We start from the raw sequence: 12,451 nt of genomic DNA, 5'->3' as shown, positions 1-12,451 counted from the left end.
AAATGAATTTGCTCTACCATGGAAATAACAAGTTGTGTTTTGGCACCAGTGTGTTAATTACAGAGGTTAAGGTATCATTAAAGGAAACAGCAAGTGCCCCCACATCCAAAGAGATAAATAAGTGTGAGCTTCCCCCACTTGCCTACATGGTGGTGGAGGTAGAACATCACAATCCTTTCTTAACAAAAGTGACAGCAGGTTATTTGATTCTCGGTAATGTAAAACTGTGGGCTCTTGGGTTTTTAAGAGAATAAAAGAATCATGTCAGGTTGAAGAAGGGAAATTGTGGCGTCTCAGTTTCTAGTGTAAAAGGGATCACATAATCTATACACCTCGAGATGGTTGTGAAAAGAAACGAGTAGCTACTTGAAAGCAGCATGCATGGAGCAGATTTATTACAAACATTAATTCTACCCTCCTTCTCTTAGGGGCATTTAGCTTAACATCCCTAAGTACACAGATGAAGAAAGGGAGGAGAGGTTACAGCCAGGCCCACTGTCAGGCCTCCAGTCAGAGTAAGCTCATGTTGTTTATGAACAATGGGGACTTCCAGGATAAAAAATTGTTTTAAACATACAGATACACATCTTCGAAGGGATTTCAACTTTTGAGCAGCATTGGGCTTCCTTAGACCATTAGTTTCTCTATTGCATTATTTCACTATACTGGATTCTAAAGACACGTAACAGTTTCTGGCTTTATCCATTACAGATAATTGTATATGTGGTTCCAAAAGTCACAAACTAGGAGCAGATATTAGGAAAAGATAAACAGTATTCAAGTGAGAACAAGCATAGTCTGTAGGTAAGTTGAAGATTAAGTTTAGAGTAAACTGGGTAGAAAAAAGGATAATCTCTATAATACATTGGCAGGAGCTAAGACTATAGCTTCTAGAAAAGCTTATACCAAAGATAACAGAAAAAAATATTTAAGGAAAAAGGGAACTTTGAGGGGAAGATACCTACAAAGCTGATAATGAGGAAACAAAAGGACAGAAGAGTGTTGAGCTGAAACCTTTAGGAATAGACTTACTCTGGTTTCTTCCAGAAAGCACAAAAGATGTTTGTAGGGGGGAATGGTGGTGATGGTGGTAGATGTAAGAATGTAGGGAGAAGAGGAAGGAGAGAGGTAATGATAGTAACTCAGCTAGGGAAAGAAGAGAGATTGTCAGAATTATAACCCTGAAGTTCTGGCCTGAAGTGAAGGTCTTAGATTTAAAAGGGGCATGACTGACTTACAGAATTGTGTACTGATTTACAACCAGCAGAACTGAGTAATGTGCCACTACTGTCCTGGCACATTGCAGATGGATCTAGACCATACTCTGGATTTTAGGAAATCTCTGTCCTTAACTCCTACTAGGTTCCTTCATGTACACTACTCTCAAAAACCAACCAAGCCTGCTTGTTATTCCCTCAAAACATCCCCGATACATTCTTATCCACTGGTCTTTCCTCATACTTCTCTCTGAAATCCAAATGGCAAAATCTTCATCCATCATACTCAATTCAAATGCCACTGACTGCCGGCTGAGAACTAATTCCTCTGATTGAGAAATAATCTCTCCCACCTCTGGTACTCCCACACTTGGACAGAACAAATTCTGCCTTAGTTTAGGTACTAAGTAGGTCAGCAAGCCCGCTACAAGGGGGATTCCTTTGACAGCTATAGGATGTAGGTGAATTCAAGCCCTCCAGTCTTTCTGCAGAGAAGAGTCAGACCAGAGGGGAAAATGAAGAGAAATTAGAATAATTTTTGTACGAAAACATTTCAAAAGGTGTTTCAATACATGGCAATCCAGGGTGGGGGAATGGGGAAGGTACACTATTTGCTCCAGCTCTGCTCTTTCCTTGGTGCCCTGCACACCAAGGACATGCTCATTAGGTATATGCTAGAGTGAACTGAATGACCCTTGCGTTCAGATGTCACCTACTCACTTAGCTGTTGACCCTGGGGGTAAATTACTTACTCTGTGCCTCAGATGTTTCACTGACAAGATGGGATGAGAGCTATTACCATATATGGTCATTACGAGGATTCAATAAATTTATATGAGAGTAGTGTTTGGTGTCTGGCACATGGAAAACCCTATTAAAGTTCATTTTTTACAAATATAGTATGCTAATCTCATGAAAGCTTTCATTCATACAAGAATGTCTCCCACAGCATTCCTAATACCACCATGCTGCCTCTGCTAGGACAGAAAATTCCCAGGCTATCTAGACAGCCTGTGCTAGAATTGTTCTTTTTTTACTTTCCTTTTAAATATATTTTATTGATTATGCTATTATGCTTGTATCTGTTTTTTCCCTTTTGCCCTCCTCCACCTGGTACCCCCATTCTCTCCAGTAATCCCTTCTCGTAGTTTATGTCCATGAGTCATGCATATAAGTTCTTTGGCTTCTCTATTATGTATACTGTTCTTAACACCTCCCCCACCCCCCACCCATCTTATTTTGTTCTTCTTAATCCTTGTACTTTCCTTCCATTTCCCCCCTTCCCCCTCCCAACTGATAACCCTCCAAATGATCTCCATATCTACGCTTCCACTTCTGTTCTGGTTGTTTACTTAGTTTGTTATTTGGATTCAGTTATTGGTAGTTGTGGATTTGTTACCCTTTTATTGTTCATCATTTTGATCTTTTCTTATATAATTCCCTTTAGCATTCATATAGTAATGGCTTGGTAATGATAAGCTCCTTTAGTTTTACCTTGTCTGGGAAGCACTTTACCTGCCCTTCAATTCTAAATGATAGCTTTGCTGGACAGAATATTCTAGGTTGTAGGTCCTTGCTTTTCATCACTTTGAATATTTCTTGCCAGTCCCTTCTAGGCTGCAAAGTTTCTTTTGAGAAATCAATCAACAGTCTTATGGGAATCCCTTTATAGGTAAGTATCAGCTTTTCTGTTGCTGTTTTTAAGATTCTCTTTATGTTTAACCTTTGGCATTTTAAGTAGGAGGTGTTCTGGTATGGTCCTTTTTGGGTTCATCTTGTTTGGCACTCTCTGTGCTTCCTGGACCTGGACTATTTCCTTCACCAAATTAGGCAAATTTTCTTTCATTATTTGTTTTCAAATAAGTTTTCAATTTCTTACTCTTTCTCTTCTCCTTTCAGCACCCCTATGATTTGGATGTTGGTACGTTTTGAGATGTCCCAGAAATTCCTAAGTCTATCCTTGTTTTCTTGAATTCTTTTTTCTTCCTGCAATTCTGATTGATTTTTTCTTCCTTGTTTTCCAAATCGTTGATTTGATTCTCAGCTTCATCTCCTCCACTGTTGGTTCCTTGAAGATTTTTATTTATTTCACTTAATGCAGCTGTCATTTCTGCCTGGGTCTTTTTTATGCCATCGCAGTACTCAGTGAGTTCCTGGAGCACCCTGATAACCACTGTTTGAACTGTATGTTTGATAGGTTACTTTTCTACATTTCACTCAGTTATTTTTCTGGAGTTTTGTTATATTCTTTCATTTGGGCTGTATTTCTTTGTCTCCTCATTTTGGCAGCCTCCCTGTGTTTGTTTCTGTATGTTAGGTAGAGCTGCTTGGACTCCCTGTCTTAGTAGTGTGGCCTATTGTAGAAAAGCACACCTGTTAAGTTGTATGGGGTGGAGCCTTATGTAAGGAGCAACACGTGCCACTGCTCTATTGCTCTGTGTGGGGATATAGCAACAGAGGGGGCAGTGCTGTTGTGTGGCCTCTAGAGTTTTGCCCTGGAGAAAGCTATCTCCCAGCACTCACATTTCACTTTCTCCCCATGTGCCACTAATGCCATTCCAGCTGTTGCCCTGGTGCCAAATTCCAGAGGGTGTGGGTCTGCACGAGACCTAAGTCTACTGTGGGCCCTGTAAGAGAAATCTTTTGAGAATCCCTCAGTGTGTTCCACTACCCCAATCCTTACCGGTTTTTACAGCCAGAAGTTATGGGGACTTATATACTTGGCACTGGAACCCTGGGCTGGGTGGTCTGGACTAGGGCTGGGATCCCTTGTTTCCAAGGTATCCCTCTCATTTTTTTATCTACCATGCATGGCTGTGGGACCACCCATTCCATTTCCGTGCTTCTCTGTGCCACTCCACTTTCTCCGCCCCTCCAACCTGCCTAGATGAACGTGGCTTCTTTAAATCCTTGGTTGCTGGACTTCAACACAGCTTGATTTTCTGACAATTCTGGGTGATATTTATTTTGCAGTCTGGTTGTAGTCTTTGCCTAGTTGTGCATAGAGGCAGTGTGTGTTTCCCTACACCTCCATCTTTCTAGACTGGAAGTCTAGATTCTTTCCTATAAAAGTCCTTAGGGAGCTGACACTTGCTGCTACTTCTCTTCTGATCTTGGTTCTGCCCCCAAATAAGAACCCAGAAAAGTCAAATCCCTTCTTCCATCTAAGAGGTATGATAATTCTCCTTAGTTTACTTCCCCCAATTTAAAACATCTCCAGGTCTGTCAGCCATTCCACATATGACTTGGTTCTGAAACTTCTCACAATACATTTGACTGGTGCACATCTCTAAGTGGGATGGCACCCAACTGTTCAAAAGCCAAGGATTTAACAGGTGTTTTATGCAACCAGATGTCCCTCCCTGTCAGTGCACAGTGAGCACAACATGAAGGCACCAAGTCTTTCTCACATAAACTGATTTAGAGTAAGGTCTTCTGTCTTGCCCTGCACCATGGGGCCTAGCAGCTGAGTTTTGTGTGTTGACTTTAAAAGACACTGTAGGAGATGCAGGTAGGTTCAAGAAGGGAAGGATATAAGAAATGCTCAGTTTCAGGATTGCAAATTTATGGATATACTCATTTTTCAAGATCTATAATGACAAGATGGATATTAATCCAGATTTTGTTTAGGATGAATGTTATAATATTAATGGAACAACATTTTTTTAGCATAATCTACTGATGGTAATATTAATTTCCCTCAAATGAAAATGAATGTACTCATTTACTATAAAGACAATATGAAATGACATGGGGCCCCTTACAATGCTGTAACTCTGTTCTTAGTTTATTAATGAAGTGATCAGAGTAATAATATTAAGACCTCACATTTATATAATTTCAGATTACATTTCTTACTCTCTCATGCACACACATCACATATAGACAAAAACACATATATATGTTTTAATCTTCCCAAATACTCTGTAAAGCACAATCACTCCTCTTGCCTCTTTTTCACAGGTGAGGAAAATAAGAACCTGAAGGTGTAAGTGATAAGGTTGTCACATTCATGACAGAAGCAAGTTCAGAACTGAGACGCTTTGAATTTTGGTCCAATGTTATTTACCTAAATATGTTTACCTATGTTTATCTAAATTATATTTCCTTACCACTGGTTGACTTTTTTTCTATTGCGTAAGTTCAAGTTGGCTATTCTGATGTTAAGAAATTCTGTATTGTAAAAAAACATGGCATGAATATGGGAAATAATATAACTTACTTATTGTATTATCTATGTGTTAAGTTTCTATCACTAAGCTTTTAATTTTGAAAATTAAGACCCCTTACCCACCAATTCCCACTTCCTACATGCTTCTCCCTCAAAAGGTCCTGAAGGTCTTCTCAGAAATTCTTTTTCTTTTAGGAACACAGAGTACTAGCTGAAAAAAATAACATTACTAAGTTAATTCGACTGGGGCAGAATGGCCCAGGACTTTTACCTTGAAGGGACTCTTACCTCGGCTGGACACCTTATTTCTATTGAATGCAGCAGTTGGCTGATGTCGGTATGGATGTATCCCCAATTCCTGTGCATGACTCACAGTTCCTAGTAAAGATTCAGGGTCCCCAGGTCTGCCAGTACTCAGGAGTAGGGGGCTGTCTTGGCAACCTTTGGTCAATGCATCTGAACTCTTCCTGTCTGGAAAGCCATCCTTGGCCCCCTCGCATGAGCACTCCTCTTCCATGCTCTCTGAAGGCATGAGTACCGGCTGGTGAGCATAACCATGGGTCGGGCTGGGTGAGGAAACCTGTGAGATACATTCTTGTGCTCTGATTTGTAGAAGATGCTGGGGGCTAGTATGGTGGTGGTGATATGAGTCAGTATTTTGATATGGTAAAGCCTGGTGCTCTGTCATACTCTGTCCCCCAAGATTGGGAGCCAGACTCCCAGCATCCCCCTGGTTCATATGCCTAAACAATTCTTGGTATTCTTGCTGCTGCTGCTGCTGTTGTCGCTGTTGCTGTTGCCTTTTAATGAGCTGTGCAAACTCTGCTGGGGGCAGCCGAATGTCCGAGTGGCCGGTGAGCGAATGCCGGGGAGAGAGCAGTCCTTGGAGAATGTGGGGTACCTGCTGGTGTCTTGTGTAGTCTGGCGGCGTGGGGGACAGCAGGGCCTGCTGCAGTGCTGACGTGGTATAATGAGGTGGCTGCTGATGTGCACTGGGAGGGAAGGTGGGGAATTGGTCAAGTGGAGGGACTTTCAGGGCTGGGGTTGGAGGGAACCCCACTCCTGTTGAAGGGCTGTAGCTGCTGGGGGAACCCCGGGACTGGTCCGAAAACAGGTAGGGGTGTAAATGCGCCTGGTCGTAGTTAGCAGGGGAGAACCGATTCACGTTCAAGCTGCAGATACAAAAGGGAGTGAGTACCAGGCATCCATGTAACAAGTGCACTGTGCTCCCCTGGAGAATAGCTACTCCTCTTTCTGAGTAGGAAGCTCCACTGATACAGAGAACTGAGGAGTGACAGGGAAGATGGGGATGCATGCACCAACCCAACTCATCCCTGCACTCACTTACCCAGTAATGTCTAAGGGATTTAGGGCACTGTGTATAATAGACCCAGCTCTAGGTTAAAGGTAGTCACTATCTTACAGCATCATTTAAGCTAGTAAGAAGCACCGATCTCTTAGAATACAAGTAACAGAAGGAAGGATCCTCAAAGACTAGACAAGGAAAACTGGCATTTTAACCAGCTTCTCTAGTAGACCATTTTCTTCTTTGCAGAAAAATAACTTTGCAGTAAGATAACTTTATAATTTTCCTCTCCTGTCTCATTAGCATTTTGATCCCTTATTTGGTCAATAAATAGGTTTTAAATTCACCCAAACCCACCACTCTGATTTAGAAAGGGTGAAACAAGCATAGCCCAGTTAAACCCATTTTTCTTCCCTCCTCCTTTCTTGCCCTGCTAAGGAGCTTTCTCCCTCCTGGATCACTTGGACAGCTGGCTGGGTAACTTTAGTTAGCCTTACCTGTGGGCCTCTGCACTGTCAGCACTGAGCTGCTTAGACAAGGGCCGGTGGCCGTAGTTGAAAGTAGCCATCAGGCTGGCACGGTGCTGCATCTGAATCTGACTGGCACTGGGGCTAATGGAGACGCCCCGCCCAGCAGAGCCCGAAGTTGTCCCTGGCATGTTGCTAAGCATGTCAACAGGCTCCTGTACTTGGATGGTCACCTGCTGGGACTGGGCAGGCTGCTGTATGCCCAAGCAGGTAAGTGCCACATTGGGAGGAGAACAGTTCTCAGGTGGCTGCTGGAAGATCGTACTGCGGGAGGGTAAGCCTTGAAACTGGGAGGGAGATGCAGCACCTAGAGAGAAAGATACATCAGAGTGACTGAATGTTCAGGGTACCTGCCAGCTGGAAGCAATGGGGGCCAATGAAGATAACAAACCATACCATTTAGAGCAGTACCTCTCAAACTTTAGTGTGCATAAAGCTCATCTGCAGGACCTGTCAAAACACAGATTTCTGGGCCCTACCCACAGAATTCTGATTTAGTAGGTCAGGCTGGAGCCCCATGGATTAGTATTTCTAATAAGTTGCTGTGGAAGTTGGTCCATGGATTATTCCATGATTTAGAACAGTGTTTTTCAAACTCTAATGTGCATATGAATGGCCTAGGGGTCTTGCTAAAATGCAGATTCTGATTTAGCAGGTCTGGAATGGGCCTGAGATTCTAATTTTCCTGCTGAGGTTGTTGGTCAGGGAACCCTACCTTGAGTAGGAAGAATATAGAGACCAATTCAGACTGTCCAGGGGATCTAGACTGTGTCGCATTATGTAAGAGATTACCAGTTTTTGAATGCTAAATCCTCCTACTGCTGGTCTCTAAAAGACCCATACTAATTAGAGTATACTTATCTTTACCTCCATCTAAACACCCACAAGAGAGGACCCACATGTACAATGAATAACTAAAGGAGGCATGATAATAAGGAACGTTCTGATAGGAGCTTTTTATTTTATAGAGTTGGAGGGTGTTTTATTATTAAAACTATATTAATAGTTAACCTTTTCTGAGGACTATTTTGTGCCAGAGACTGTTTCAAGTGCATATATTTATTCATTAATTACTATTATCATCCCTATTTTACATTTGAGGAAGCTGAGGTAAACTGAAATTAAATAGCTTATTTGAGGTTTCATAGCTAAGGAGTTGGTAGAAACAGGCCTGAAGCCAAGGCAGTCTAAGCCAAAACCCACACCCTTAAATACTATGTTACTCTGTCATTCAAATCAATTGCCTGTGGCATTCCAAATGACGACTCACTTTTTTCACGTGGCATAGTATGGTTTCAGTGTAAACCTTTCCACTTACCATGAGACTGGATCATGGCACTGTTCATGGGGGGAGGACTGTTACTGGGTTGTCTGAAGAGATGATTGTTGGGGTGATTGGGGGGTGGGCTTGATGGCTGAATCCTTAACCTTAAAAAACAACAAAACTAGGTAAGTAAATTTCCTGAGGTGACAGTATAACCTTGAAATTAGCTTCAGCCATATAATACACTTAAGCAGCAGCTATTTTTTCAGTTTTCATAAACCTCCAGTCTATAACAACATACGTAAACCACCCATCACAGTCTACTTAAAACCTATCTACAGATTACTTTCCAGGACTTCCCAGAACAATAGGCAGAGGTCACTGTGGGCCTGTGTCTGACCTTCTGTATTAGATGTCAGATTACTTTATTCATGTGGCTAAGAAAATGAAGTGGCACAGGAAGTCAGGGTTTAGGAAGGCTGATGAAATTTAAATTGGTTTCTCTGCTTTTCAAGTAAGTTTTCCAAGATGAAAGTTAAAGTCAGTCCGTTATCTCCCATAGAAGGCAGGCCAAGGATACCAGGCTATAGAGACAATGGCTTAGGCGCAGAACAAAATGATTCATTACCTCTGGAGCTGGTGGGTGAGGAGGGCTGGCTGATTTTCACATGTAGCTTGAAGAGGTGGAGAAGGCTGAGGAGGACAGATAGAATCCTAAAACATATGGAGGAAAAGAGAAAAATAGTTGTGAGTGTGAAGATTAACATGAGCTATTCTCAGGGAAAGAAAAGAAAGAACTGCCATTGAGATGTATGCTTTTGTTGTTCATCAAAAAGTCTACTTTTACCTGAATGTGTCAACCATGAACATAATTCAACTCCATTTTGCTCTACACGATCTCCTCCAAAATTCACAGACAAATCAGCCTGAAAGCAAAGTCTAAACAAGTAGGGGAGAGCAAAGAACGAAAGCCTACTTGAATCTGTTGGAGAATTTGATGGTGTTGCTCCTGCTGGTATAACATATGCTGTTGCTGGGTCTTCTCCAGGGTTCTTTCATCAATCTGCCCCCCGTACATCTTCTGCAGCTGCTCACACTCCTGAAGGGAAGGCAGATAATACAGATGGGATACAGCCAGGCCCACCCATGCAGTGATGTCAGCAGATGCAGATCTGCCCTAAGGTCTCATGGGAAGAAAGAGCCACAAGAGAACAGTATACTCGATGAGCAACTCATCCATTTATATAGGTATTTATATACTAAATATATATTCACACTTTGTTCTGCATGAACTAGTGGAAAATACCAAGGATGGTGTCTGTATACAAGTGAAAATGTCCAGTGTGAAGTCCATGTACAAAGAATATGCCTCTTGAAATCCGGTCATCAGGAAGGCAGAAAGGAAACTAGTTTAGAGGTCTGAAGGTATATTTCCTTCCTCTGCAAGCACCATTCCATACCAACTGGAGAGTATGCCAAGTGGTAGCAATACTAAACAAACTCCCACAAGACCCAGTGCCCATTGCTCTCTTCTGAGAGCAATGCAAGGGGTGCTTACAAGTACCTTCCCTGGTGCTTCCCACCAAAATCCAAGTCCAGAAGTTCCTCTCTAATAAATTGCAGAGACAGGAGGAAAACTCAGTTCCTTCATGGGATAAGCAAATTTGTTCCTGAGGGAAGCTGACCAGAACAAGCAAGCAAAGAACATTAGAAGGCTGTATGGCTTTGAACCTATAAAACTAATGCACTGCTGATGTGAAGGGGATGGAAGTAGTCTCTGTAACCCATGCTTCTCCAGAGATGTGTGCCATTTCTTCCATTACCTGCTGCAACTGTTTGATGCTGCTGTTGTTGCCCATTTTTTCCAGGTGAGCTTTGAAGGCTTGGATGCTTGCAGCCCCATCTGAGAACCGGCGCACAGGGGAGAAACGCTCTGTAGGGAGGTGCAGGGTGTTGGAGTCCTTGTATGTAGAGCTGAATATATGGGAAGAGAAGGTTAGGGGCTAGGACTCAGGGGATTTGACCAAATCACCTAAGGACTCCTGTTCAAGATGGACACAAAGATGGCTGGCTGCCTCGGTGCCCCTGCATATGATGCCACTTCCATGTCATATCCAGAGGCCAGTTGTTACCCTAGTCTACTCCCCTGTTAGAGGGATCCAGGTATACAGCTTCCATTTCCACTTACCTTGGGTTGGCTTAATTGCTACATCTGGTGAGGTCTTGTCCTGGGATCAAATATATCCAGTTCTTACAAATATACCAGGTCAGAAAGAAGAGCTTCTCTATAACCCTCAGGCCAAGCTATTATAAAAACTCTTATTTATTTATTTTTTTTTACTCATTGTGTCTTTATCTAGTGCTTTTAGAAATCTAAAATTCACTGTTTGACTCAAAGTTTTCTCTGAGCAGTAAGCTCTGTATGACCCGAAGGAAATTACAGTTAGCTTTGTGGTCAATGGTCTGGACTGGAATGAACAGGTTCTGTGCTAGAAGGGCAATGGGGACTTTTAATTCCAAGCTGAGATAGCACATTCTTAAGAATGTGGACCTCAAAATCTTGCAAAGCAAATAAGGTTACCTACTGTGAAAATTAACCGCTCTTCTAACCTCTTAATGAAAGATTATTCATGTGAATTACCTTCAAAAACTCCACTGATCAATCAGAACACAGCCAATATCTTACAGAAAGAAAGAACAAGCTATTGATAAGGAATGCCTGAGACAGGATCAGGGTTAGAAGCTAATGCCTACTCTTGTGACCTAATCAGACAGAGATGTTTATGGGTTAAGCAGATAAAAGACTGCCAAAGCAGCATTCCAGCAGCTGATGGAAAGGATCAAGGTTTCATGCCCAGCCAGAGATGATATCACAGTGAACTATGAGTGAAATGAGGTATCACCTTGCCAGTTATTCTAGACTGAAACAGAACCAAGACTAAGGAAGCAAATTAACAATCAAGTTCAGATACAATAAAGACAGGGAGGAAGAAGAGTCTGATGACTGTGCAGAGGTCAAACAAGTTCTGGCAGCAAGTGAAAGCCCTCTATGCCCTCCTTTCAAATGATGAATTCTGTTTCAGACTCTACCTGAAGCTTGACACAGTAGTGGGCTAGTGAAATGAGCATAAATATATATTTCTTTCAGTAACACAAGAGACAAATTATTTCAGCAGACACACTCCAAAAACAGTGATCACAAAAGCTGCTTTTAGAGGCATTTCCTCAGTACTTCTTACTTCTGTTTTAACTTGGGAGTTAAAGCAACCAAATATTGTTTTCTCCTCAAATTTGATTCTTACACTTTCAATTTTTTCTAAAAATGGGACACATTTCTGATTCACTCAGAAAGCTGTGTTCTTCAAGTAGTTAATGCAGTCCATCTGCACAAAACCCATTTTCCCATCCAAGCAGTACTCCCAGTTCCAGGGAGTTGACTTTTCCAGAAGCTCAGGGCATAAATAGACTGACACCCAGGTCAACCCAGCACAGTAACTTCAGAGGAACAGTCCTAATGCAGTTGCTCATTTTGGAAGCACTGACAGTATCAACTATTTTATTTTTATAATCAATCATGTTCAAAATCAAGTAAGCCTCATATTAGGCTGATATTCTCACTACACTTTTCAAACAGGGATTAATTCCTCACCTAGATAAGATCTATCTTATGTTAGTTTTTTTTAATTACACTTAAAAACTTTAAAAATTTCAAATTACACACTTCCAAAATTAAAAAGGTTGATCAGACTCCACTTTGTCTCAATGCTTTTGTTCATCTATTATTCCTCAGAAGGATATATATATTTGCTGTTCTTGAGTCCTTTCCTCTGAAAAAAATACAAGGAATCCAATAATCTGCTAGGCCACCAATTTTCAGTGTTTTACAGCCTTGGAAAGTTTCTCTTTTCCATTGTAGACTAACTTTAGTCTCATGTATGATACGTGCTGGGTTTGCATAAATGTTCC

The 12,451-nt window shown here is 41.7% G+C and overlaps 1 protein-coding gene across 7 annotated transcripts in view; it reads right to left on the bottom strand.

Annotated features, from left to right (window-relative positions):
* Positions 1 to 12,451, bottom strand: part of SIK3 (SIK family kinase 3) — a 295,493-nt gene that overhangs the window by 12,102 nt on the left and 270,940 nt on the right. For 3 of the 7 annotated variants that reach the window (XM_028517531.2, XM_036030098.1, XM_036030099.1), the window contains 6 exons: positions 10,309 to 10,459; positions 9,462 to 9,584; positions 9,114 to 9,199; positions 8,540 to 8,649; positions 7,192 to 7,528; positions 5,677 to 6,560 (listed from right to left, as the gene is read on the bottom strand). In XM_028517531.2, coding sequence (XP_028373332.2) covers positions 5,677 to 6,560; positions 7,192 to 7,528; positions 8,540 to 8,649; positions 9,114 to 9,199; positions 9,462 to 9,584; positions 10,309 to 10,459 — 1,691 coding nt within the window. The remainder of the gene's footprint in view (positions 1 to 5,676; positions 6,561 to 7,191; positions 7,529 to 8,539; positions 8,650 to 9,113; positions 9,200 to 9,461; positions 9,585 to 10,308; positions 10,460 to 12,451) is intronic. The other 4 variants (XM_036030100.1, XM_036030101.1, XM_036030102.1 and 1 more) reach the window with 2 other exon arrangements.

This window comes from Phyllostomus discolor, chromosome 6 (genome assembly GCF_004126475.2).
Source record: "Phyllostomus discolor isolate MPI-MPIP mPhyDis1 chromosome 6, mPhyDis1.pri.v3, whole genome shotgun sequence".
Taxonomy (NCBI): Eukaryota; Metazoa; Chordata; class Mammalia; order Chiroptera; family Phyllostomidae; genus Phyllostomus; species Phyllostomus discolor.
Note: the sequence above shows the minus strand (reverse complement) of the source record. Positions and strands in the feature narration are given on the sequence as shown.